Source organism: Crocodylus porosus, unplaced genomic scaffold (genome assembly GCF_001723895.1).
Source record: "Crocodylus porosus isolate Cpor-Errol unplaced genomic scaffold, CroPor_comp1, whole genome shotgun sequence".
NCBI lineage: Eukaryota > Metazoa > Chordata > Crocodylia > Crocodylidae > Crocodylus > Crocodylus porosus.
Genome location: NW_017728925.1, coordinates 707,199 through 734,426, shown reverse-complemented (window position 1 = coordinate 734,426; position 27,228 = coordinate 707,199). Strand labels below are relative to the sequence as shown.

At 46.9% G+C, this 27,228-nt stretch overlaps 1 protein-coding gene across 2 annotated transcripts in view; it reads left to right on the top strand.

Annotated features, from left to right (window-relative positions):
• TRAF2 (TNF receptor associated factor 2) overlaps nucleotides 1-25,983 on the top strand; it is a 34,925-nt gene extending 8,942 nt beyond the window's left edge. The window contains exons 5-11 of one of the 2 annotated variants that reach the window (XM_019540494.1): nucleotides 6,386-6,547; nucleotides 9,438-9,512; nucleotides 13,534-13,608; nucleotides 15,321-15,680; nucleotides 17,433-17,610; nucleotides 20,555-20,703; nucleotides 21,453-25,983. In XM_019540494.1, coding sequence (XP_019396039.1) covers nucleotides 6,386-6,547; nucleotides 9,438-9,512; nucleotides 13,534-13,608; nucleotides 15,321-15,680; nucleotides 17,433-17,610; nucleotides 20,555-20,703; nucleotides 21,453-21,671 — 1,218 coding nt within the window. In that variant the 3' untranslated portion in view covers nucleotides 21,672-25,983. The remainder of the gene's footprint in view (nucleotides 1-6,385; nucleotides 6,548-9,437; nucleotides 9,513-13,533; nucleotides 13,609-15,320; nucleotides 15,681-17,432; nucleotides 17,611-20,554; nucleotides 20,704-21,452) is intronic. The other variant, XM_019540496.1, reaches the window with a different exon arrangement.
• Nucleotides 25,984-27,228: the final 1,245 nt, after the last annotated feature.

Sequence of the window (27,228 nt, the reverse complement as noted above, 5' to 3'; positions counted from 1 at the left end):
CTGGTATGTGCTGCATGCATACAAGATGATCTTCCCCAATCACTGGCCTTTTCCCTTTCTCTGCTCATAGTGCTCAGAAGTGTTAGAAACGAGGTAATTCTATGCAAGAGAGGCCAGTGAAACCATTGTGGATCGTCGTGCATCAACTCTGAGCTTGGAACCCCACTCTGAGGGTCTAGCTTGGACTGTAGCTGTCTTGAGTGAGCCCAGGGACTTTCAGCTGTAGGAGTTGATTTGTCTGAGAGCCTTACATCCTTCCCCTTTCCTGGCAAGTGTTGGCATTCACTGTTAGTGAGTGTGGTGCTGGGTTGATGTTGCACCACTGGGAACAGCTCCTTGACTGAGTGGCAGTTCAGAGCAAATAAGGCCAGGTTTCTGTTGTTCGTTCTCCTAGCTGCTTGCAGAGCAGGTCTGGATGTTACCAAGCCTGGCCATCCTGGGCATGGCAGGAAGCCTCATATGTGGGGTTGAAGACTGCTTCAGTAAAGGGAAGTGCTCAGTATATATCTCAATCAGGGTCTCATCCTTATACTGTGGACTTGTCTAGCCCACTGGTCATGGAGAAATGGTCACTAGGTATACAGCAGTTAGAGGTGCTGTGGTGTTGCAGCATTTCTGCCTCGTTTGCCTAAAGCCAGAGTGTATTGCCAACAGCGTGTTTTGCGTTCTGTAGCAGCAGCAGTTCTCCCACTGTGGAAAGTCCCTTGCTGTGCTATTTCAGACAAGCTGTGGAAAGTACCTAAAAGATAATTCATTGTTTGTTCATTTAAAAAGGGCACAGCCTTAGTATTGAGAACAGTCTGTCTGGCTGCACTCTTGACTATAAATCAGAAGACAGGAGTTTCTCTTCTGTTTCAGTAACCTTATGGAGTAGGAGAGAAGAAAAAACTGTTTAACAGCTGAAAATTGATAGTCCTTTACTCGTAAACTCTGCCCCCCCTCCCCTCTTCTCTCAGTTTTGCTTTCTGTTCAGGCTTAGCAAAGTTCACATCTCCATGGCAGTATCTTTTATAAACTAAATGTCTGAAAGTTGAGGCTGTCTCTTACAAAACACAGGAGTTGAGTTCATTCTTCTTGTTGAATACAAGTCTGCATTAGGAAACACGTTTTTCTTTTCATGAGGGTTTGGGTATAGTAGTAAATATATGGACCTTGTAGATATTGCATCCATATTGTTTGGCATGGATGTACCTAAAAACATGCTGTGGGAAGGAGGGTTAAAACCAGATGCCTTGCATGCAAGGGGAAGATCAAACTCATGAAAGGAATGTAAAGATTGTAAAGCTAGGCAGCTGGAGCAAGACAAATAGCCAAGAAAACTACTTCTTCTGACTTGGATACTATGGCAATGAGAACTGGGTACCTTAATGGATAACAGAACAGACACAGTAGGTTCGGCCAGGTTCACAGCCTCACAACTCTCTTCATACCATGTTAAAATGACACTTTCAATGTAGATTTCAGACTAACACGTCAAGCTACCTCTCTACTTTAAAAGTAGCCTGAGATGCCCATGGAGTAGTGTTATCATTGGTATTGGAGCAGGGAGGAGAGAGAGAGAGTAAAGTAAATTTATTTTGGCTATGGAGAACTGTTTATAGATGTCAGTGGATTTTAAAATAAACTGTCGGGAACAGAAGAGCTGGCATTATTTTCAGATCATTCTTCTTGGGGAACATGGGGTTGTTGGAAGAGTAGGAGAAACTGACCAGTTCATCAGGATGTGTCTTTTTTTAGCTTGAGAGCAGCCTTTAAATTGATTCAGTAAATTATTGATTTACTCAAGAAGCACATAAAGACCGTAGGTAAAAGAATCTTTCTGCTCTCAGGGGAGTTTTGCTGACAAGTGTGGAGGAGATGTTCTTGTCTGCTGAGAAGATAACATAACCTGATTCAGATTGGGTATAGCATGTAGCTCTTTCACACCAATTTTAAGAATGATTTCTTGTCACTATCAGGCAAGACCATCCAAAAACTCAGTTAAATATTTGTGAGTGAGAGACCTCTTCTTCCAGAAACACATGAACTCATCCAAAGGAAATAGCTCTCTGGCCCAGGGTAAGATTACAGCTTTGAGCTAGAAAGCCCCACAGATTGATTCCACAGGCTGGAGGTTGAGCACCACTAGTCTGGTGGTCAGTACCTCTGCTCTTTACAAAGGTGGAATTAAAACCAAATTAGCCTCCCTTAGTACGTGTTTATCTAGCTGGCAACCTAGAGATTAGATTGCTTCCTGTCCAACCCACATTGCAGGACGTAAGATGGGAGGAGTGCCAGAAAATGTGTGTGGGAAGGGGGAGTAGGAAAGCCCCAGCTGTAAAGGGTCTAATAGATTAGCGCTTACTTCTAAAAACAGCTCAAATCTATGAATCAAAGGGATGGCAGTGGCTTGGATAATTAACAGTTTTAGCATATGCCTCTCTGAAAATATAAAGCTGTAACTCAGTAGCTTTGAAGGTCCTTCTCAAGCCTGATGAAAAACCTCTGCCATCCTGGGTTGGACTGAAGACTACTTTGATTTTTATCAGGAAGCATTAGGCTGTCAGTTCCAGGTAGAAATTGCTGGACTCTGCATTTCAGAGAGATACCAAAGCTATCATCACAGTTTGCTGTAAAGTGTTGCCCTTGGCTAGAAGCTGACAAAAGTTATGCTTTCAGTTCATTTTTGAGAAGCTAAAGATTGAGATTTAAAGTAAACCCTGTTTGGAGAGCAGAGGTATCCAAGCCAGGTCAGGTTTTCCCCCAACTTCCAGAGGACTTTGTTCCCAACTGTGTTTTTTCTTTCATGTTCCCTTTCCTGAAAGCCCCCACTGCTTTTTAGTTTATAAAGCAATAACAAATTAACATTTCATGTCCAAACTTCCGCCCTCTTGGGACATGATTCACTTTGCCATTAGCCTTCCCTAGGAGCAGGAGGAGAAGGAATGGAAGTGGGGGCCTTGCTATAACTGGCCAGATGTGGTTCATGGAGTTTTTATCATGTGGCCTCTTGGCAACCTTATCTGTAATGCAGGGGTCAGACCAATATGGGTGGCGAGTTCTGGTATTTGTTGGAAGGCTATAGCAAGATATAAGAACCATGGTTGCACCAATAAAGACTTTCTTTGCTGATACTGATAGCTGATGATTAAACAACCACATAGGCTCATGCTGGTCTGATAACTGATAGTTAGTAATAGTGCAAGGCATTTTAAACTACTGACATAAATGGACCTTTTCTGTTTGTGCATTTAACGCACGCGCGTGTGCGAAGGTGGTAACTGCCTTATTCCCATGCATGTCATCCTCTTATCCACGGCTCCTACCCACAGCCATGCAGCCTGTGTTGCTGTCCCAGGTGGGCAGGGGGCAGATCCTCATGCAGACAGCAGTGCCAGATGCATTTGGAGCCCCAGAGCATGTCGCTGCCTCAGCATCAGCAGGCCCTGTGCAGCTGAGTTCCTGCGGCCACTGGAGTGAAGCTGCTTTTGCAAAGGGGCCTGGTGCCCGGTAGAGCAGAATGTCCCTCACATGGCACTCTACCTTGCCCACAGCAGCCCAGCACCTCCATAGCATCCCTGGTGCTCGGGCCTGTAGTGTGCATGCAGCATTGCCATGTCAGCAGCAGCGGAAGTCAGTAATGGTTGCTTTGTTGCTGAGTGTGGCACCCTCCACTGCTCACCAGGATCTGTAGTCTGCCACAGGTTCGGGCTGGTGGCAGGGTGCATGGGCTGGATTGTACTTGCCAGGGTGCTCCATGCACGCGGCCATAATTATTGGCTACAATGACCAAAAAAAGCCAATAGCCGATAATGTGATTTCTCCTTTTTATTGGTGCCAGTCTGATAGCGAACCGATATATTGGTGCACCTCTAATAAGAACCTACTGCTGTTAGTGAGACATTTGGTGTCATGAGTTACTTGGAAGGAGGTGGCAGAGCCTATACGCAAGCAGTATGTAGGATAGAAATAAACAAGAGCCTGACATGCAGTGTTCAAAGCACTGTGGCTGCAATTGCTGAAAGTGATGATGGCCAGCAAAGCAGATCTGTCTGGAATAGTGGTGCTCAGATTTTTGGCCCTGCAGGGATGATGAATTGTGTAGGACTGGTCCACAGGTCAGATCGGGCCCTGCACTGTCACAACGATGTCTCCACCCAACTGCAGCCTGATCCTGATTGAGTTGGAGTAGTGTGGGGCCCCAGGACCCTATTCCAGTGCACAGGGCCTTGGAGTCCAATCCCAACTAGTCAGAGGTGGCACAGGGCTTTGCACTACCCATGCGCTAGGATCAGGCCCTGGGGCCACAGCTGGTGGGAATCCCTGCAGGATCCTGGGGGAGACCTGCGGATTAGATGACATGGCACTAGGGGCCAGATCTAGCCCACAGGCCAAGATTGGGTACCCATTCCCTACACTGCTAGTTTCCAAACCCATTGACAGATGGCTTCTTCCTTTAGCTAGGGCCCTATGTACACATTCTGATTTCATTGGCAATGCTAATGTAGTCTTGCATTGAAATCAGCTTCATTGATCTGAAGCCAAAAGTGAAGATAGTACACAGGCCACACAGCCTGTACAAGGTGTGGTTGCCTTCCCCATAGTTGAGGCCACCATGTATATATCAGACTCCAACTCATGTCCTTTAACCAGCTCCCAGGCAGTGTCAGTGTAAGACTCTGATTGAAGGATCAAGGACCAGATGTCAAATTACAATGACGGGCTGCCGCCTTCTGGGACAATGGTGATCACAAAACCCATAATGAAGCCCAGGAGAGTTGGGACAAGACAGTCAGGGTCAGAGGAACCTGGCTTTGGAATGAACTTCCAGAGGTTGTGCAGCAAGGTCCTTCTCCTCACCAGGCTCCTGTAACATCAGAACCGCATTAAAAATGTTAACGGCCCTTTCTGCCCAGTAAAACTCAATCAGCCTAAAACATCTTTAAAACCAAACAATTTCAGCAATTAAAATAAAAAACAAAAGCCCTCCCCAATCACTGTGTTTATCCTGAAAGGGGAAACAAGTCAGAAACCATACAGAATCCCAGGGACTTCGCCGCTGCTGCTGCTGCTGCTGCTGCTGCTGTCAGTTTTTACATGAACTGGCTTCTGCTGCCCCAGTGGTGGGTGATGATCTAAAAACCTATCATAGCTAAATGCTCCATCCCGATCTCCCTCCCCTGCATGCAATTGAAGCTCCTAGTGAACATGTTAACTGACATACAATTAGCTTTTGGTTCTTTTTGAGGAGCTTTGTAAACATCCTGCCTGAGAACCCCTTGTCCTTAAATGCCCGAGGGCAAAGGGGAACCTGTTGACAGCATTGGTGCTTTTCTGCAGCTGACCCATCTAGTTGTAAACTGGGTTTCAGCTTTCTACTCCTGTGTTGGCATTGGCTTTGGTTGGAGAGCCTACACTATCATCCAGTTTAGTAGTCTGTATGGGGAAAGCTGAGCAGCTCCAGGCTGGTTCTGGCAGGGAAGGAACACGGGAAGCAAGCTAATAAATTCCATGGTAATAATGCTGAATTGTGTGGCAGCAAGTTGCAGTCTGATTTACAAGCCATAATCTTAAAGTGCAGGGCCCCGACTGAGATGAATAGAATAAGACCATACCTTGCGGAGTGATTGTTTTGGGCTCCCTGCAAACCTAGGGAGGCATCTGCCTAGTTGCATTGTCAAGGTTTTCCCCACAACCATATGGGCTAGAACCATCCTGCTTTAGAGCGAAACAGGTTCTAGCTCTCAGTTCTGCCATGAGTGGTATATCCTGTGGCTGCAGAATTCAGAAAGCCCTGCCAGTGTCCATTCCTTTCCTGCAACATCCCATCAAAGTTGCTTCCTCCTCTCCACCCCATCCCCTTCCTTTGTTTTTGCTTTTTCTGTTGCTCTGGTGTCTTTGTCTCCCACCCTCCCTGGGAAACTTTACACTCTGTAGGGTGCGGAGGAGAAAAAAAGCTCCATTGGTGGGCTACCTGTGATCTGGCTGATCTGAGAGCTCTGAGAGAGAAGCTTTGGGCAACAGGCTGCTGCTGGTCCTGTAACCAGCTATAGAAAGAGCCATAACAGAGGTGCAGGGTGGCTTTCAGAGAGTACCTTGGGGTTGAAGGTTATGTAGCCTACTCTAGCCCTGCTATTATGCCATGTCCCGTACCTCCCTGCCAGACCTAGTGCAGAAAGTAATATTCCTGAGAGGTATTCAGAGGCATTTGGCTTAAATCATTACATTACCTTTGCCCTGTTTATGCAGGCCCAACAGAGCAGCTCATCCTATAATCCATTAGGATGCAGGCTTTTCCTACCTCAACACATCAGCATCCATTTGACAGGACACCCTCCCTCTCTGTATGTGTCTCTGTGTGTTTTGTCTGTAGCTGTATTGAAATATGCTGCTCTTGTTGTCACAGAGCTGCCATGAAGGGAACTGCCCGTTCATGCTGATTATGTGCCAGGCATGTAAGGGAATGATCAAACTGAATGACAAGGAGCGCCATTCTGAACGGGAATGCCCTGAGAGAAGCCTCAACTGCAAATACTGCAAATTGCTTTTCTACTTTCCTGACATTAAGGTACGAGAGTCACAGCATGAGTACGCTCAGTGAGCTGGACAGGCAGACCCATTCAGACAGGTGTCTGGAGGCGAGTGCTGGGTGTCCCACAGTAGAGCTAGAGCACTGAATGGCACTCCTGATAGGAGGGTCCCATCTGGAGTTAGTAAAGTTCCTATCTTAGCTAGAGTTTGTAGGCAAACTGCAACTGTCCAGGGGACCACTCCAGTAGCATTCACAGCAGCTGATGAAATAAACTGTAGCCTACAAAAGCTCATTCCTCTCTGAACAAGTTTGTCTATAAGGTGCTGCCCTACCCTGCTTTCTACCTCATTTCTAAAGATGTTAGGTAAGCAAGTGCCTGGGAAGTCAACTAAGTGAAAACAGGACTACACTTTAGCATTGATATCCATCCTCTAAGTGACTTGCATTGATATCCATCCCCCAAGTGACTTGTACAACAGAGTAATTGCTGTGCTGTCGTCTAGTCACTCCTACAGGATGGAAGTTGTGTGTCATCAGCAGGTTTTACTTGAGGGAGAGGAGGTAGGTAGTCTTTTAGAAAAGAGCAACTCAAGCTAGTGGTGGTGTTACACTGTTAGTACTGTCACATTCTCAGGGCCTGATCTTGAACCCACTGTGATGCATACAGTTTTGCTGTTGACTCTGGTAGGAATTCAGTGTGCTGAGGAGGATCAGCCTGGTACTGTGTAAGTGAGATGGAAGCCACTTCTCTACTTTGCGTCTCTTCTTGGGTTTTCCCAGTCTGCTTGTGTGACTGCAGTGTAATCAGAAAGGATATTGTGTTCTTATCTAGCCCACTCGCAGGCTGCTTAAATGTACTTGAGGTACCTGATGTCGACATTAGAAACGCGAACTTGCTCACTGAGTGGGGGGCTGTTCATGTCACAATTGCCACATGTCTGCCTGGCATAGAGTCCAGTCCATCAGTCTTGAATGATGTCCCTTGCCTCCTTGGTTCAAGAGTGGAGTGCATTCCTCCTAGGGGATATAGTACCATCCCTTTTGGAGCTGTTTTCTGTGGTGCTCCTGGTTGGAGTGAAGCAGTGGGGAAATCCAGTGGAGATTTCAGAGGAGTTTAAAAGTACTTGCATAGACATTTTTGGAAACATGCCACTTGCCCAGAAATACTAGCTTTATCTTAGAGACATTTGATACACACGGTCTGGTTTCACTTGCAGCACAGCGGCAGATTAGTGCTCAGTCAGTACTTCTCTTCTGCCTCTCACAAGCACAGCATATCTCTGATAGTGCATCTATGTTTGATTCTATCTGTGGGTGCTCCTTAGAACTGAAATGTTTGCATTTTTTTCCTTTCCCCGTGATGGAAGATAAATGCTGTGTAGCATCTTTGGACTAGATGGGAGGGTGGAGATTGAATGAAGGGAGAGACCATAGAAATGAGGCTTTATTGTAAGTGAGAAACAAAAGCCCCATCCTACCAGATCTTCCATTTCAGATGCAACCACTTCAAAGCAACAAAGCATCTGATTTGAAGAATAGGGGGATTATTTTCAGGGGCAAGGCAGGGGAGCAAGCCAGGCTTTCTAGATGACGAGTAGTTACCATGTAAGGGCCAGGAGAGATCAGCCATCCTGGTAAGTATGTGCATCTCTTTCAGTCATTTTTTTACAGGAGAAAATGTACATAATTCTTCTTCCCTTGAGTATTCACAAACACCATGAGCACTGCCCAGCTGCATGGCAGAATAAGTGATTCATATCTCCAAGGTCTCATGGCAGCTCTTTTGTATCTAATATGGTGTTCCTTTAACGCATGGAAGGGTGGGGGCAATTTAGTGAGACACGAATCTAAGTAATAAATACTTTCCCTTTTTAGTTTGCAAGTTCCTAGGGGTTTTTGACAATATCTGCTTTTATTGTGCATTTGTACAGCATGAACACAACTGACAAAACTATTGTATGTTTCAGATTTCTCATAACAGTAAGTCTGCTTATAAAACAGATGAGGTTTTAATGCCAGATGGGCAACCCCGTCTATTTGATCTTTCTTGATCTGAATTTCAAACTGTGCATAAGTAATAGAATTACAGTAGAATATCAGAACATTTTAATATAAGCTTGTACATAAGAACAGAACTCTTTGACTAGATTTCCATCTTGCTTAAGAAATGATTTTAACTTGGGCAGAATATCCAGTTGCTCAATTCTGAACATTATACAGCTAAAATGAAGAATGAGCTTTCCAGCACGTCAGAAATTAAATTAGAAACAGAGAGAGATGTATTAGCATTCCTATTTTAACTTAGTTTCTTGTGCCTGGCAAAAAGGGCCAACAATCCATTTTCTGTATTAACTTTTTTTCTCAAATACAATTCTTTTTCTGGCTGGTTGGTTAGAAATCGTTTTTCTATTGAAGTGGTCTGAACATCTAAAAGCTCTGTATCTGTAAGTGTTAAATGGGGCTTTGGGTTTTTGGATCAGCCAGTTCATGCCCATTATGGCAGGCAAAAAGGGCAAGCTGCTTGGTAGAAAGGCAGCTTTTTCCACTTAAGTTGCCTGCTTGTGTGCTTTCCTGGTAAAGTCACAAATGGAGTTTCCTGCTGATTTATCACAGTCCTGTACAGAGAGTAACTTGATTTTCTTAGAATTGCTGAGAGCCAAAATGAATAGGTATTAAATCAAGGCTGAGTATTTGGAAGGGCACAAGAGCACCCAAACACCATTATAGCTTAGAGACTAGAAATCTGATTTGGTATGCCAAAAGGCCACAACTAGGCTGGAGTTTGTCACGCTATCACATGAAATGCTTCCTATATTAGAAAGGGTATTTGCAATAAATCATTGGGTCCACTGAATTGTATTCATTGCAGTGCCCTTATCAGAGTTGTGTTTGATGCACAAATGGTCTCCTCTCAATTCTTTTACAGGCTCATGATGAGATCTGCCCTAAATTTCCACTGACTTGTGAGGGCTGTGGGAAAAAGAAGATTCCAAGAGAAAAGGTATTTGAACATTTATGTCCCACAGTACACATCAGTTGTGGTTTGTGTTCTGGTAGAAGATGCCTTGAATTCTGTGAATGAACAAGGGAGAAGTGGTGGTTAATCTATACGAATATGAAATGGGGAAGACAAAGAAATCCATTTAATTTTAAGTGGCTGCCTCTAGTGCACAAGGAAGATGTTTCATAAGGCTTTTAGCATGCGCGCGTGCTCAGTCTGTGATCATCTATAATTACTTGATGTTCTTGATTGAGAAATGAGTACTGCACATAAATCAGACTCAGATTAATGCTGCATTTGGTGACTACTGTTACAGTGAAGTCCATTTCCCCCTTTGCTCAGTTGATAACCTAGGTAATTTCCATTCTAGAGGAATGAAAGAAATCCCCTGCTCAGGTAAATGAAATCCTCTAGACCTTGCAGTGTATTTGATATTTGTCCAAGGGCAAGCTTTTGGGAAAAGTGAGGAGGTGCCAAGTCCCAAAACCGTGATCAATAGAGAAAGTGAACCTCTCTGTCACTGTCCCATCTGGGAACCAAGAGCTGCCTTGGGACAGCTCAAGTGGATGTGCCACTTCCTGGGAACAACAGAGGTTCCATACTGTTGAATAAAGAAAGAAAGCAGCAGAACGGACCCTCCTTAGGGGGTAAAGACCACATCTCAACTCCTCTACAGCCTTAACACTGTTGTTTTGGGTGATAATCTCCCTGAATTTGAATTCTGAAGCTACTCCAGCAGACCTGAGCTTGTGCCAACAAGACTCTTGTAGCTGATGCCTCGGATAGTTACATTTTCTTTTTTTCTTTCTCTTGAAATGTTTTGTTGTCCAGTAGCAGACATTGTTCTGGCTTAAACAGTGCTGCTGCGTATAGCCCCTGGGTTAGCTTGAATCATGAAGTAAATAAGTCAAATAGGTTTGGGAGTAATTGTTAAATTGATTAAAAACTCCTCTTGTTCCAACATTGGCATCCTGTCTGGTGCATGTAGATGTTAAATGTGAAGTGTAATTGTTGCCTAGAATTGGCCCTGGGTATTTACTTGGTAGAAGGAGGATTAGAAACAGGATGATAGCATGTCATTACCTGTTAATACTAGTTACATAGCACGTGGGAGCCCAAGCTACTACTTGCTCCATTCTGGGTTGTTGACACTTCCCTGAAGGCAGCTGCCGAAAAGATGCTGCTGTTCTGGGAAGCATTAGATTTGGGATTTCCGAGGGACAGGGTTTTCTGCATTTCAAAAAGGGATTTTTGGGTGGAGCAGGGAGCTCTTATAATAATTGAAAAGAGGGCAAGAAGTCCTCTAGTCCAGTCCTCGACTTAAGGCAGGATCTTGCCTATCTAACTCATCCCAAACATATGCTTGTCTAACCAGCACCTGAAAATTCCCAGTAACAGAGATTCTTGGTTATCTGTTCTAGTGTATAGCCACCCTTACAAAAACAAGGTGTTTCCTAATATCCAACGTTAATCTCTTTTGTTAATATTTCAGCTCATTGCTTTTTGTCCTGTTTTCTGTGGACAGAAGAGTTGGGTGCCATCCTCTTTATATCAGTTGTTTTGTATTTGAGGACTGTTATCAAATCCCCTCTCAGCCTTCTCTCCAGACTAAATAATCCCACGTGCTTCCAACCTTTCCTTGCTATATTTCCCTTGCTCTCACAAGCATGTTTGCTGCAGTTAAACAGAGAACATAAGCAAGTTGTTAGATCTTTAGGGCTGAGCTGGAAATGAAAATATCAAGCTGTGACATGTCCTATCCTCTTCCTTGCACACTGGGAGCCATCGGTGCATGAAGTCATTGGTTTCAATACGACACAGAGGCAGCCCTCAGGTGCAGGTACACAACAAGGGAAAGGGAAAATATGGGGCAGGAGGAAACCTGGAACTTGCATGGCTTTGTGCAGTTCCAACAAACAGCAGCAGAACTGTTGAGGGTGGAAATGTTTCCTTGCCCTGGATCCCTCCTTGCTTTGTTTTGGTCAGCACAACTGAACTAGGTTAAGCTGTGCAAGTACAGTGTTGTGAAACTGGCACAGAGGTGAGTAAGTGCCTTTAGAAAAGCAGTGGTTCCACGCCTGAGAAGGCCTGTGTTCACTGTGTAGCAGCACTTTGAGAAGACATTGCGAAAGTCTTGTTATTTCCTCTAGTTCTGGCTATGATTGAGTGGAAGCCCTTACAGCAGGGGTGTGCAGTTATTTTGGGTGGTGAGGTTTGGTGAGCTTTTGAGGGCCACATGGGTAGGGCTGCCCCTTAAGGCTGCTAGCTCTGTTTTGAATCTTTTCCGGGAGGTTTCCAGAACGCCAATGTGTCCGCAACGCAAACTTGCCCATGTGGTTGTGTAAATCAGTTATGGATTACGGTGCATAGACTTTGTCAGGAAGGCAAATGCACGTTACTATCACATTTAAAAAACCCACTGGATTACTGTATAAATCAGATTCAACATTCACTATTTATTGTAATGAATGTCCTGTTGTTTATCTCACGGGTGACTCTCAGTTGTCTCCTGAAGATTTGTATCCAACTCCTGGAGACTCCAGGGCAATCCTGTAGGGTTGGCAACCCTACTGCCCCTTGACAGTTGCCCCACCCCCCGGTCATTATGTTGGGACTGGAAGTCCTGTCCCTAACCCCTGACCTTTGCCACTGGAAGTCCCTTCCCTTGCACACGCACACATTCCCTCCATGGCACAGCAGCAGCAGGCGGGGGCACTCATGCCTGGTGCAGGCACTTGATGGCGTGTACTGCCAGCCAGCACTGCACATGGCAGCAAGGGGCACAGCCCCTGCCAGGTGGCCTCTATCTCTGGTACTCCCCGCTCTTCAAGCGCAGCCCCCAGCTATAGCCTGCCCCTCCTCCCCCCCGCCCCGGTGCCCAGGGCAAGCGGGGTGCCAGGGAAGCCGAGCAGGTCCCTCTGCAGCTGCACCAGTGGCAGCAGCAGCTCCACCCAGAAGCTGTGTGCTGGCCAGGCTGGGCCCTTCTGCCCATGAGGGTGGGAGCGAGGCACAATAGGGTATGTTGGTGGAGTGTGTATACGTGGGCACCATGCTTCCACCCTTGTGGGCGGAAGGGCTGGGCAGGGTACAGTTAGTTGGTGGGTGCTGCGGGCCGGATGAAAGTGCCTGGTGGGCCAGATTTGGCCTGTGGGCCTTATTTTGCCCACCCCTTTGTTAGTCATTTTGAAGAGCTTTATTTTCAGTCACAGAGATGTCTTTAAGATACAGTGAAAACTGTGTTTCTGGTAGGGAGCATCCTGACTTAATGATGTACTTGAAGATAACCCCAACCCTTTTGTTATAGCTGTTTGCTTTGTATTCAAGCACTAAACCCTTAAGTGCCCAAGTTGGATGGCTGAGAATGGGTTGGATTATATGGGCAATAATCAAGTGTGCCTTCTAAGGAACAGAGGCAAAATTGCTTTAGTGGGTAATTCCTGCTCTCATGGGGCTGTGTCCATCTCAGCATTTATTCTTATGCTATTTGGGTACTTCTGAAAGATAAAATGACCAGTCAGTGCCATTGGTAAAATAAGATCTCTAGTCTAAACAGATTTAGATCAGATTTATGGATCACAGCTGTGTAGTGATCATCACCAAAGAGTCGCTTATTCTCTAATTTGGTGGGGGGGCAACCTTTTGGGTGAGTGTGCCACAAATTAGCCCTTCATCCTTTCCCGGGGCCACTGTGATCCCTTTCCCTGCATTATCTGCTGCTTTGCTTTCTGTTCACTGTCCTGTGCTCCCTGATTGATCTGCTGCTTTTGCTTTCTATTGCCTTCCCTGTATTTCCTGCCTGATTTGCTGCTTTACTTTATGCCCTATCTGCTACCTGTCCTCTCCCCAATCTACCACCTGCCACATGCACAAGCTGCCTGTGGTACACATGGCACCCACCAGACTGCAGGTTGGCCACCCCGTTCCACCTTCCTGTGTTGTTTGGTGCAACAGGACTAGAGTTCCTGTAATTGGTAAGAATTACACTTATATTTGAAGCATTTTTTTTTTTCTTTCTCTCTAGTTTCAGGACCATGTGAAGACTTGTGGCAAATGTAAAGTGCCTTGCAGATTTCAGGCTGTTGGATGTGCTGACATGGTAAGGGCCCATTTCTGCCCATTTATATTGGCACCTGTCTTTATTGCAGTGTTAGCTTAAGATAAATCCTAACCATTGCCCCAACCCCACTCCTGTCCACAAGCAAAACTCTGTAACTCCAGCTAAGTGATACTTTAAACTCAAGGTTCAAGCTGGGCCAGTAGGCTCAGAGCTGCTGCTGCTTAAACTAATAATGTAGTAAGGCAGCATCTTGCATCAAAGATTGTTTCTGTCCAGTTTCACCCAGAGGGGGGTATACTGAGAGAAATAACTGATTTGACATAATTGTACCAGGGAAAACCCCCCCCTCCATCTGATGAATGACTCCTTGCACAAAGCTGAATACTCAGCGGGCACCACTGGGAATAGTGACGATCTCCAAGAAATGAAAGACGTCTGGGCTTCTTACGCAAGGTTTACCAGCTAAGAGTTGTTCCTGCTGTTAGATCAGGAACTCATGAGGATGAGAAATGGTTTGGTAAATTTATGAGGAAGTAAACAGGAAATTCCCCACAATGGCCTGATGATAATGGGATTAAAATGTCCAGCATGCTGTGCTGAGAGCAAAGACCTTGAAGAGAGCAAAGTGATATCAGGGAGAGCTGGTTTTGAGTGGCCTCCTGGAAATGGAATCCAGTGTTTATGTGGATGCTCTCTTGCTAGGAGTTTCCGCTTGACTGTGGTTTTGACTTCTGGTGGCGGAGCTTGCAGGATAAGACCTTCTCACTGAAGGCGTCAATCACAAATTATTGCCAGTCCAATTAGCAGAGAGGAATGTGGCTGAGATGTCTGTTTACAAAAAAATCAAGTAATTCAGCTTCTGGATTTGCTAGATCCAGAGCCAGGCAGCTCAGCAGCTTTCATGAAGATGCAAGTGTCAAACACCTTGCAGTAGAGATCCCAGGACTAGGACTGATTGAATCAGATCCTTTTGGTGTTAGAGCCAGGGCCCAAATAAATGCTGAGTACCTGCTTAAAGAAATGTATTTGAATGGTGAATTCAGCTTGTAGTATCAAGCTAGCACAAACAGCTATAAGGAAATGCCAAAGGAGGTTGGTAATGAATGAAAGCCAGGAACAGTTTTCCATCCTATAAACTCTTCAACCCTTGAGAATTGGGAGAGGAGTCATAAATATCTATTAAGAACATGGTGAAGGTTAGCTGTCAGTGACTTCCTTGTCATTTCAGAGTAGTTGGAGGCATGACTCACTTATTTGGAAATGACCTCTGTAATAACAATCAGGGCTTTTTTCAGTGACTGAGTATATGCTTAAAGCATATAAGGATTCAGAAGACATGTATTATTTGCCCAGTACCTCCGGTGACTGAGTTGGTAAAATCTCTTCTTTCTCTGCATGACTTAATGTCCCTATTGAGAGATGGGGAAACTGAAACTGGTGCCCTCCTCAGAGTTGAAACCTTTCATTTAATAGGGTTTGTGAAATGCTTGGCTAGAAGAAGGTGTTGCATCAGAATGTACAGTCCATTCCCCAGTGCTAAGCATTTGCTGCTGTATAGATGATTATGGTTTGCCCTTAAAGTATCTTGCTGTTGCTAGAATGTTTGTAACTATGCGCTTTTACTTTTGCCCTCTGTTAACATCAGTTGAAGTAGTAGCCTCCTTAGGACCAGTTTGCCCTGTGGATGATGATGCCATAGTGGGGATCTAAATTATGAATGGGAGTGAATGAACGTACCCTTTTTCATACAGGTGGAAAATGAGAAGCTGCTGGATCATGAAGGCAAATGTCTGGCAGAGCATCTATACATGCTGCTGAGTTTTGTGCTCAGCCTCAAGGCTGGCTCTGCAGACTTGAAGCACCTTTCTGCCCTTTTGCCATCTCAGGGCAACTCCATGCTACTGACAGGCAACTCCCTGTGCTCAGAGTCAGAGCTCTCCAAATCCCTGGAATTGCTAGCAAGGTGTGAAGCCCTTGAGAGGAAAACAGTGACCTTTGAGAACATTGTGTGTGTGCTGAACCGGGAAGTGGAGAGGGTCTCTCTGACAGCTGAAGCCTACAGTCGCCAGCACCGGCTGGACCAGGAGAAGATTGAAACGCTCAGTAACAAGGTCAGGAACTTCAGACTTTGCACTGCTGGTGCTTTACTCTCTGTGACCCCTTTTCAAATCATTCATCACTAATTGAAGTGCTTGCCTTCAGTGTTGCCATGGCCACTGAGAGACCAAACTTGGAAGAAAAAATAGCCTGCCTGGCCTGCACAGAATTGGGGAGCTGGGGATTTTAGCTAAGAGGTGTGTTTGCATGCAGCTGATCTGAGCTCAGTAACCAAGGCTATGACATGTCTGAGCTGGAGTGAGGAAAAGCTCTCTGGTCATGGCTTCTTTGAGACATACAGAAATAACAGCATATTAACAGGCTTAGTACTGAAAAGCCACTACTTGCTTTTGTATTGTTCCCTGAACCTAGTTTGCTCATCAGCCCTTAGAATAGGAGAACTTGGGTTTCTCCTGTTGTGCATTTGTTCTCCAATGGCATGTCTACACTAAGAAAGATTTTGTGCTTTATATACTGCAACAGTTAAATTAGAAAAGCCCCCATCACGCTAGTGTGGACACAGTTAGTCTGGTGTACCTCATTCCAGTTTGTAAAGGAAGCTACAAGACACCTTTATGCAAGTATTAACTCTGCCCACACCCGGGCTCTATACTGGCTCTACATTTGTTCAGGTAAACTGTTGCTGCCCTTACGAATATAGTTATAGTGCTAGCACTACTTTTGTATAAACCAGCCTGTAGCTGTTGGACACCCTTGCTGTAATGTGCAGGTGCCTTCATAAAGACCTACAGAAATTTGAGAGGGAGAAGACTTGTCATCTAGTCTATCCCCCTGTGTGCCTCCAGATCTGCGCAGGGCAGGCTGGGAAGAGCCCCACGCAGCCCCAGCCCGCTCTGCCCCGAGCAGATCCAGGGGAATGCCTCCCCCCATGCCCTTCCGGGTGAGCACTGGACCAGTGGCTCCTGGAAAAGCAGTGCGCATTGGCAGAAGCTGCCCCCCGCCCCCCCCCGACCCTCTGGATGAGCCGCAGCTCGGTCCTGCACCCACCATGGCTGGGCAGTGCCTGCCCCAGAACCACTCCTTCCTCACTGTGGGGACCTTGATCTGACCCCCTTATGCCCCTTCACTCCCCCCTCCCCTTCTACCACACCAGACTTACCAGCCGCACACGGCTCTCCAAGCTGTTGGGCTGTGCTCCTCACTGCCTACATGCTGTGCTGCAGCTGCGCGCATGCACGGGCATTTATCAGCCAAATTATTGGCGTCATTAGGCCAATTTCTGATACGATCAATTTTCTTTATATCAGTGCTGATCTGACATTGGACTGCTCTATCAGTGCACCTATAGAGGACTCTCAACATGAGCAGCACATTTGCGTACTCCAGTACATGATCTGCCAAGCAAATCTTATAGTACTTCACTGTAGCAACGTGCTGCTTCAAGTTCTGCTCAGCTCTCCTAGCTTCTCTGTGTCTCAATTCAGTTTTATCTAAAAACATTGATTTTCCCCTCCCTACCCCTCCAAGCTCTCTTATGTTTCTAAAGGGGCAGAAACCATTCATTGGCAGATGTCTGCCATCCACAGCAGAAGCGTGAACTGTTGCGTCAGTGACACATGACATTGTTCCTCTAGAGCTGTATGAAAAGCTCAGATTGTTTGCAAGTTGCCTTATGGTGTTAACATTCTGCCCCTTCTGATCTCTGTCCTATTTGGAGATCGTGGCAGACTGAAGTTCCCAGTTTCTTTTGGCTCTCCTTAGCAACATAAGTCTAATCATGCTCTATTGTGTATTCTACTGGCCAGGTCCGGCAACTGGAAAGGAGCATTGGACTGAAGGATCTGGCCTTGGCTGATATGGAGCAGAAGATCCGCGACATGGAAGCGTCAACTTATGATGGTGTTTTCATCTGGAAGATTACGGACTTTGCCAGGAAACGTCAGGAAGCAATAACAGGCCGCGTGCCTGCCATCTTCTCCCCAGGTGGTTACCTAGAAATTAGAAAAATAATGGGAGGCTTCCATGCCCCAGCTGTGCCTCATCATGCTTGCACTGGAAATGGCACATGACACTCACTGTGATTCTTCAGACAGTGGTTTTTCTTGGTTCTTTCCCCTTCTTCCCACAAATGCAGTGGAGACTGATTTGATTTCTTTTTTCCAGTGGGCTAACTGAAACTACCTTGCTTGAAGATGTGTTTTGTTTTTTTTCCCTACACATATGACTCTCTTAATGAGAAATGGAAGGTCCCTCCCAGCCCCAGAAATCACTCAGAATAATTCCTTATTTGTGGCTAAAATACATGCACACAGTAGTAACCCAAATTAGGGCCAGTAGCAAATGATAAATCAAAGAAGATATCACATATTCATCCTGTCCTGATATATATGGCAATATGCAATACATCCAAATAAGGGAACTGTGCTACTTAAGCCCTCTGGTATCTCCAGCAAGCTCAGTGGTGAGAGAAGCTGTGCTCTTCAGATCAGCTCGGAGCACTCACCCCAGCCAAGGGTCACTCCACGTGTTCTAAGATGGATCTCTAGGTCATTACTTACAGTGTCCTTATCTTATGTGTCAGCCTGTGAAGGCAGCAGCATTCAAGCACCCCAGACACCTGCTCTCTCTCAGTAGGATGTCATTGCTGTGTGGTAGACTAAGTTTACACTGCTGAAATCAGTGTCTGGCCCAACAGGAATGGTGTTAGCTCTAAACCAATAGCCCAGTCCCTCTGTAAAACATCTAGTTCTTGGGCCTGCACATGAGTTAGACTAAGTAGTTTAATGAGCAGCTAACAGTTTTCACAACTGTGTTCACAGTTACTTTCACATGCATTTATGGATGGTGCAGGTGGGTTTTTTTCAGTTTGGGTTTTATTGGTTTGGGGTTTTTTTCCAAACCTTTTCTTCCTTGGAAAAATTGGAAAGGAAAATGTTTTTTTCCCAAAGAACTAAAATATTCCTGTAACCATCTGTGCCCAATTAATGTTTCCTGTTCTAATCTAATGTCCAGCTTTTAATCTCTCAGCTTCCCCAGGAGCAGAGTTTTCTGCATGTTTAACTTATACAGCACTCTAGGGCTTTGGTTCAGTCCCCTGAACCTGAATAGCTTCACCTTTCCCCTTTTCTGTAATATACTGTATGCTGGCTGACTACCTCTCTCCACCCCAGAGATGACTGCATTTTGGTAGGGTATCACTTTGGGCTAGAATACAGCACAAAATATTAAGTCCTTTTCTTTGTCGATGAGCTGGGATCAGTGGTAGTCTCCATAGCTGTGGGGTAAGAGTGTTTTGTTTAAACCTTATGGGATCATTACTAGGAGTGGCTTTTCATGTTCAACTCCCAAGGCCCTCTTAACATGACATATATTTTGCACTTGGTTTACACGATAATGAAGGAGCCAAAGGTCTTTTCACTGGAACATGCTTGAGAAGAGGGTGTTTACGGGGAAAGAAGGATTCTTATCTGCCAGGCATTCTGCATTCAAGGTTGTGTTTTTCCTGTACTACTTGATGTCGCTTGAACTTAATGTAGAGCTGGGAGCTGCCAGGCAGAAATGAGACCGCAAAACAGATTAGTGTTGCTTAAAAGTAATCTGAAGGCTGTTGGGTTTTTACCCATTTAATTAAGTGGGCAGTGAATCCAGACTTTCAGAACACTCTGTCTGTTGCTTTGTCTGACTGGTTTGCTGTCACCTAAAACCTTGCTCTTTGGTTACCTGGTCGCCACCTTCTGCCAGGGATTGTTTTTGAATTATTAATCTTACAGTAATGTGTAGAAACCCCAGCTGAGTGTGCAGAGTGCTGTGTACAAATCTTCATAGGAAACAGGAATCCTCAGAAGAGCTTTCAGTCTCACTAGATAGGCTGGGAAGGGAAACGGGTGAAGCGACTCATGCAGGGTCAGTGGCAGAGCTGAGGACAGAGCCCAGATCTCCTGTATCCCAGCTCAGTGCTGGATCCATGGAACCATGCTGCCTGTGTCTCTGTTCCCTTCAGCTGCCCATTTATAAAACAGCATCCATCTTCTGTGTGCTACCCAAACTACTGAGTCCTACCAGTCCTCATGTTAGCACCTTCTGTGTACCCACAGGACATCAGTCTTTCCCTGCATGCTTGTATGGCTGTGAACCAGCAGCACAGCCCCACATACATGCACCAAACAGAAACAGGATGCATTGCTTTAAAAATAAGACAGGAATACTGGAGCTGAGTGTAATGCTGCCCTCTTCCCCTCGCTGCACCACTCAAAAATAGCTTGGGGCGGCATGGGGCCTAGTCACCGTGTCTCTGACTCCAGATCCACACAGTAGGCATATAAGTTAAAGTGGGGAAAGGGGGAGAAGGTGTCTTGCCTGCCAGCCCTGGGATCCCAGGTTTTTCCAGCTCGTACTCTTGGCTAGCAAACAAAGGCAGACTAAGCTCAGAGACACCCCTGCCACCCCATTGCCTCCCATTGGACTGTGTATGTGGGCTAGGTCAGCTCTGTAACAGGTACTTAGTAAAGAATGCCATCGGTGCCCAAATAAAGGTAGGCTCTGTCTCCATTTCCCAGAGCCGTATTTTTATTTCAGGGCCAACAGGAACCAAGAGTGGGTTGAGAGAATCCACAAAGTCTCCCTGCTTCCATCCTGTAACACTGCGCCAAGTGCCTGGTATATTTTTCAAGAGTATATAAAGCAACTGTAACTACAAAAGCTTAGAGTTTGGTTATACAGCTCAGCCTGTCTAGGACTGAGCTTTGCTTTGATGGCAGCTTAGTGAGCTGCTCTCTGCTTATATTGTAAAAATTGAAGCCAGCTGACTCTGCAGAATCTCCAGAAGCTAAAAGGGAATCTGGGAACTACTCTGAGCTTCTCTGCTGCCTCCCACCCCTGCCTTTGTTCTGACCAGGTATTTACTCTCTGTTTTACATTGCTTTGGTAGCTTTCTACACAAGCAAGTATGGCTATAAGATGTGTTTGCGTGTTTACCTTAACGGCGATGGCACTGGCCGTGGGACTCACCTGTCTCTGTTCTTCGTGGTGATGAAAGGACCCAGTGACGCACTCCTACGGTGGCCCTTCAACCAGAAGGTAGGTGTAGGAACGCAAGCCAGAGCCCCTACAGGCTTCATGGTCTAGGGATTTGGTTATTTGGGCCTCAGAGACCTACTCTTCCAGGCACCGGAAAACTGACATGTCCTGGAAACAGGGAGATAAAGCAGTATGACACCTGTTTGACAGATGGCTTTTATAGCGAAAGAACAATCTGTTGTACACAAGAAAGGAGAGGGGAGGCAAGAACAGAGAGGGAGGCAGAAGTAGAATGGCGATATATTTGGAAAGTGCCTAATGTGAATATGCCTTAGAACAGTGCTTCAGGATTGGAGGTTCATGGCTTCTCACTTACTGTGTAAAATACATTAAAATATAATAAACTGCAAACTGATGCAGTGACAGCTGTCCAGTGAGATGAAACAACCAGGCTGGGAGGTGCAGAATGCCCCGTGTGTGTCAGTAGGATGTCAGTGCTACAGGGGCAAGTTAAATGGATTGAAACGACTATTAGTGCCAGTTGGTGATTTATGTTTGTTTTCACATGCCATTTAACAGAGCCTATTTTCCAGTTGACCTGAGGCTGGGGCATAGAGTAGCAAAATCTCGAGGCTTTGCTGTAGCTCTGGAGGGAGCCTGGCTATAACTCATGCTCCAGGCTTGCAGCTGCTTGCAGGCTTTAGAATATAGCTGCCCCTGCAGCTTTCACAGAATTAAATAGAATAGGGAGAGGAGGTCATCTACTGTGTGCTATCAGCTGCCCTTATATGTTCTCCTTGCCTCCTTAGGTGACTCTAATGCTGTTGGATCAGAACAACAGGGAGCACATTATCGATGCTTTCCGTCCTGACGTTACGTCCTCATCCTTTCAGCGACCTGTCAGCGAAATGAACATTGCCAGCGGCTGCCCACTATTCTGTCCTGTCTCCAAGATGGAAGCCAAGAATTCCTATGTACGTGACGACGCCATCTTTATTAAAGCCATTGTAGATCTCACAGGCCTCTGAAACCTCCTTCCCTCCAGGAGCAGTGAACGCAGAGCTGGCCCCAACTGGGGTTCAGCCTCCCTGTTCTATACTTCCAGCCTTAGGGCAGGGGCCAAGGGTTACAAGAGGAAAAGCCTCATCCCCCAGAGGACCTGCTCCGCTCTGAGTGGAAACCAGGTGTGTGATGCAAACCCTTCCTTGGTGTCAGAAAGACCAGCTGCGGTAGTGCAGATCTTTCCTGCGAAGAGGTTCAGGTTGGCATCTGTTATCTCCGGGGAACTGGAAGATTCCCTTGCAGGACTCAACTCTTCAGCTCTATCTGTACTCAGCTGATACACAACTTTGGTATCCTGTGGTCTTCAGCCCACCCAGGGCCACCACCTTGCGTGGCTGTTCAGCAGGATCTTCCTTCCAGTCTTGTAGGAGATCTCCACATCCAAAGAAGTTGGGTTCGCTCTGGTGTTTTGCTTAAAGGGTTGTATAGTTTTGTGCTGCTGGCTGATTTGCTCATCCACATGAAGGTGCTGAGGGAAGACTGATGACATCTGCAGCAGGTGGAGGTGTGGGCATGTGTGAGCCCAGTGACAGGTGGGTTCTGGCTGATGGAAGGGACTTGTTAACCAGTGTAACCGAGTCTCCCTGGGTCATTGTGCCATGTGTTGCTGCAGAGACGCACTGAATAGTTTTATTTTGGGGTGGAAGGGAGAAGGAGCTGGCCTCCACTTCTGTTTCACAGAAGAACCCAGCCTGGACTTGATCAGTATTGATTTGAGAGAGGAAAGCAGTGCCAGCTGCTGCCCACCTTGTACAGAGCACAGGGGAAGCATCAGCACATGACAAACTTCCTTCCTCTCTTTCTCAGGCGCTCTAGAGAACCTGCCCAGTTTGGGCTCTGGAGGCCCTTGATGTTTTATTTTTCCTGACTTCTTGTAGATCCTGGATTAGCCCAGCAGCTGCTCTGGGTGTCCAGGGTGCTGCTCTGTAATGAGGGGTAATTGTTAATTGTGAGAGAGCTGGGTTTACTGAGTCACCAGCAAAGTGGTGTCAGGGCCTCTGGGATTGGTTGGAAGTAAGGATCAGTGTGGGCTTGTTAGCCAGTCCTTACTGATCTTATACTCGGTCTTAGCCTGCATGGTAGTTGGAAGGTGTGGTTTCAGTACATGTAACTGGGTACATCTAGCTTCTAGGTTTCCTAGTGGATGGAGCGCTACGGCCTTCAGCATGGGCTGGACAAGCCTGCCCAGAATCCTGGGTATTTCCCAGCTACCTAGAACTAGTGATGCAGAGATTTTACTAACTACACAAGCAGTCAAAGCCAGCATGGATACATATTCACTTATGGCCATGGCCTGCCTGTTGCCAGTATAGACATAGCTTGAGTGCGTCCCACCCCACTCCCCTGGCAAGGCCCCTCCTGACTTCCCCCAGGTGAAAGCTGTTGGCTCTGCCCTTCCCTGACTACATTTAGTCTTGAATATGAAACCTTGGGTTCTCCAGTTTGTTAAAAGGTGATCTGATTGCCTGCAAGGCTCATGGCAAGTGCCTTACTTGTACTGTGACCCGACTGCTGTGAATAGCATAGACTTCCTCCTCAGTAACACCAGGACCATATGTCCAGCTGAACATTTCCCCCACATTTATCTGGTCACCCTGTAGCAAGCCTGCAGCTGTTTAGTTAGAAACAGTGGAGGGCTGGGAAAGTCCCTGACTAAAGCTTGGTCAGCCCTACAAAGCTTTGCCAGCACATTTCTGTTAGTTGGGGTGGTGGAAAGATCACACCTCCTGCCAACACAGCTCTGCTAGCAAAAACCCTGGGGTAGGTGCAGATCTGCCCACACAAGAGGCAGCTGCCTGTTAGCCTGTGTTATTTGGGGCAGATGGTCTATAAGGTGGACATCCTGTACAAGTTATTTGTCCCCCTTCCTCTCTCTGGGCTACTTATCTCATTCTTTCAGCTTGTCCTATAGCTTCAACTGAAACCAGCTCTGTTTAGTGTCAAGTTTGCTGTAACATCTCCCTGTGGTGGCTAACAGGCTCTTTTAGAGTCACTCTGTGGTGGTCACTTGTAACTCTAGTGACCATTAGCCACTTCAGATCCTTACTCCTCAGGGTTTTTCTCTCTCTCCACATCAATACAAACATCCAGCACAGCCCCATAATATTCTCTTTGGTTAGAGTGCCCAGGTGCTGGCTGCTGATCTCAGTCTTTGGTTGTAGTCAGTACTGAAAAGATGCCCCGCCCCAAGCCAGCTCCTCCACTGCTCCTCTAGCCTGGAGGACAGGCAAGAGGCTGTGAGAGCTGTCAGTGCAATAGGAGATGCCCACAGTTGGCTGAAGCCCACTGGAAGAGCAATTGAGTAGCATTAGTGACCCACTGCCCATGGATGGGGAGAGTGCATTCTCTCTGGGGTGGGCAGTGGGAGATCACCAATTAGCAAACAATAGACTCCAACATTGTGAAACTGTGGCACTCTCCGTGAAGGAAGGCCCAGTGCCCCCTTGTGGCATGTTCCCCACAGGCCCCAGATGTGGCTGTTTGTTAGTCTGGTGCTAATAACACCAAGGTTACAGGTTCGATCAATGGTTGGACTAAATGATCTTTTCAGATGGTCCCATCCAGCTGTACTTACCTACAGCCTATACCTGGGTGTATGCAGAACCCACTGACCTGCTTTGTCTCTCCTAGTCTTACCTCATGCATGCAGCATCCCTGCTATCTCCAAGCTAGTCTATGCAGGCAGTGGCCTGCTCCAGACCATTAGATGTCCAGTCCCTCCTGCCACCCAGCTGGGGTCAGAAGTCCATCAGTGGAGATGATTCTGACTGGTTGTGGGTACTGGAGACCACAAGAATAAAAGCTGGGGGGAGAGGGAGACCCCCTGGATCACTTGCAAAGGAAAGCAAGCCTGTAGGTGTTTTCTGCCTGGAAGTTGTAAATGCCCAAGCCATTGTCTGTGCTGCCCTCTGAGATCAGCAGCTGGCTCTCTGGAAGCTGGTTAGGAAAGAATCAGCTTTGCATCCGAAGAGGGGCCCATTTCCCTTCTGTTAATGCAGCCTGTCTGAAGATTGACCTGTAGAGAAGGGGGAATGGGACAGGCTCAGAAGTACTAATCAGAAGGATTGCCAGGTTCTGTCATCCCTCAGCCATATATTACCTCATGCTGCTTGTCCCCATGTTCATTTGCTCTCCTTAGCACTGCTGTCCCTTCCCCCAGAAGCACTGATGCATAGTGCTGTGGCTGAAGGAACTGGTGTGTATCCAGCTCTTGTGTCTGAATGGAGATGAACTCTTCAGGAGCCATTTCTCCAGGCCAGGAGCTGTCTCCTGAGAACCTAAAATAGTTTCTACCTACAGCTTCTCTCAGGAGTGACCAAGGCTCTGCACTGGAGCTGGCTCACTCTCCCTCCCTGTGGAGAGGTGCTGGGATGAGTTTTGAGCCAAGATTTCACCCCAGACAGTTTCTGTTGTCCTCACAAGCAGGTCTGATTTATTTCCTATGGGGAGGCTTTATATCATACAGCTTACCCAGGGCCCAGAAACCAGCAGGACAAAGGCTGCACCCTTCAGCTTTCTATCTGCCGTCCCCATGCTGTAACAGTTGTCATAGAGGCCCACACACGTTAGAGAGCATGGGTTGGTTTTAAATGTTGTGACTGCTGGAATAAAATACTGCTGTTATAAGTGTGTTGAAGTGAGACTTAGGTCCCCCATGCACCAGATAAAACTGTTCCACCTAGTATATGTAACAGAGAAAGGGCATCTGTCTGCACAACTGACTGGATGGGAGTTAAATAGCTTCTGCTGTTTGGTGTGGTCTTCATGTTCAAAGCCTTTTTCTCTAGGTGTCTGGAGGATTGGCTGCCTCCTGCCAGTAGTCATGGTACATGTGGTGAACACAGGGCTCGCTGCTGCTAAGTCCCCTTTGTTCCACAGCACCTACTTTGTGAAAAGGTGGGCACTGGAGAGCAACTTAGGGCTTCCCAAGCACAGGCAGTGTGTGGATAGGCTTCTTTCCCACTTCTGCCTTGAAGTTCAGCCTGCAGCAGGATGCATATAGTGTAGCTGCATTTTCACTGCTTGCCTTTAAAGCAGCCTGGCTGCTGGCAGCAGTACTTGCTTACAGCCAGGTACCCAAGGAACACTTACACAGCAGAGGAAGGCTCTGGTCTAGCTGGGAACACCAGGCCTGGGAGGGAAAGCAGCTTATGGTTACTTCCTCTGACCAGTGTCAGCTGTAGCAGAGCTCTTAATTTTGGCAAAAACAATTTTTTAAAAAACATGCACTGGTGGTTAGTAGGGCTGCGCAAAGCTTTGGTAGCCAATCTGATTCAGAGGAGATTCAGCTTGATCCGGGGAGCAAGTCTCCAAATTGAATCAGGAGACCAATTAAAAGCTCCAAATTGATTTGAAGCATCCGAATTAATTCGGAAACAGATTTTGCTGCTTTGGAGATTCAGCCATAAACTAAACAGGCAGCTGACACAGCTGGTAAATCTGTTAGGGTTAGGGGAGGAGGAAAGAGGGATTGGGGCTGGGACAAGCTGCCCAGTCAGGGCAGGGGGTGTGGGCCACTTGGAGCAGGGGCTATGCCATGCTGCTGCTTGCCCAGCTGGGGGGTGGGAACGGGGTGAGCAGGATGCGGGCACAGCTCGCTCCAGGCGGCAACGTCACAGGAGGCAAGTGGCAGCAGGGCATAGCCCCCACTCCTAACGGTGCTGCGCCCACATCCTGTGCTGCTCTGTGCCAGGTGGTAAGCAGCAGCAGGGCCTGCCTTCCACACTGGCTGGGAAGTGATGACAGCGCACAGTCCCTGGTCCCAGTGCTGATGTGGGTGCAGCAGCGCTGGGAGCAAGGACTCTGCCTTGCTGCTGCTTGCTCAGCCAGCATGGAGGCCATGATGCAGGCACAGCTGGCTCCGGGTGGAAGGGGGAGAGTGGCAGCAGAGCGTAGTCCCCACTGCTGTGTCCGCATCAGCGCTATGCGCTGCTGCTGGTTGCCAGGTGGTATGGGTGGGCACGGCAGTACTGAGCAGGGGTGCCTGCAGTGAGCTGTGCATCACACTCCCCTCCCCCTCCACATCGGCTGATCAAGTGGCAGCAGGGCAGAGGCCCTGCTCCCAGCGCTGCCACGCCCACATCCTGTGCCCCCCACTCTGGCTGGGCAGCTTGTCCCAGCCCCAATCCCTCCCTCCCTCATGCCCTTTCCCCCCCACCCCTCCAACCCCAACAGACTTACCAGCTGGAGGTAGCTGTGTCAGTGGCCTGTTTAGTTTATGGCTGAATCTCCAAAGCAGCACCAAATCTTTCAGATCTGATTCGGCCAAATTGAATCAGGACAGTGATTCGAATCTCCAGATCGAATCACTGTCCTCCAAATTAGCCGAATCTGAAACGAATACTTGCTGCTTTGCACAGGTCTAGTGGTTAGATGTTGTGAATACTGAACACCTACTGACTGCAATGGGAGCCGAATAGAGATCTATACAACCAGCAGAACCTTGGCCTGAGTTGTTCCTTCATAAGGGCTGGGGTGCTCTAAGTTAAGAATATACATTATATAAAATCAGCCTCATCTATG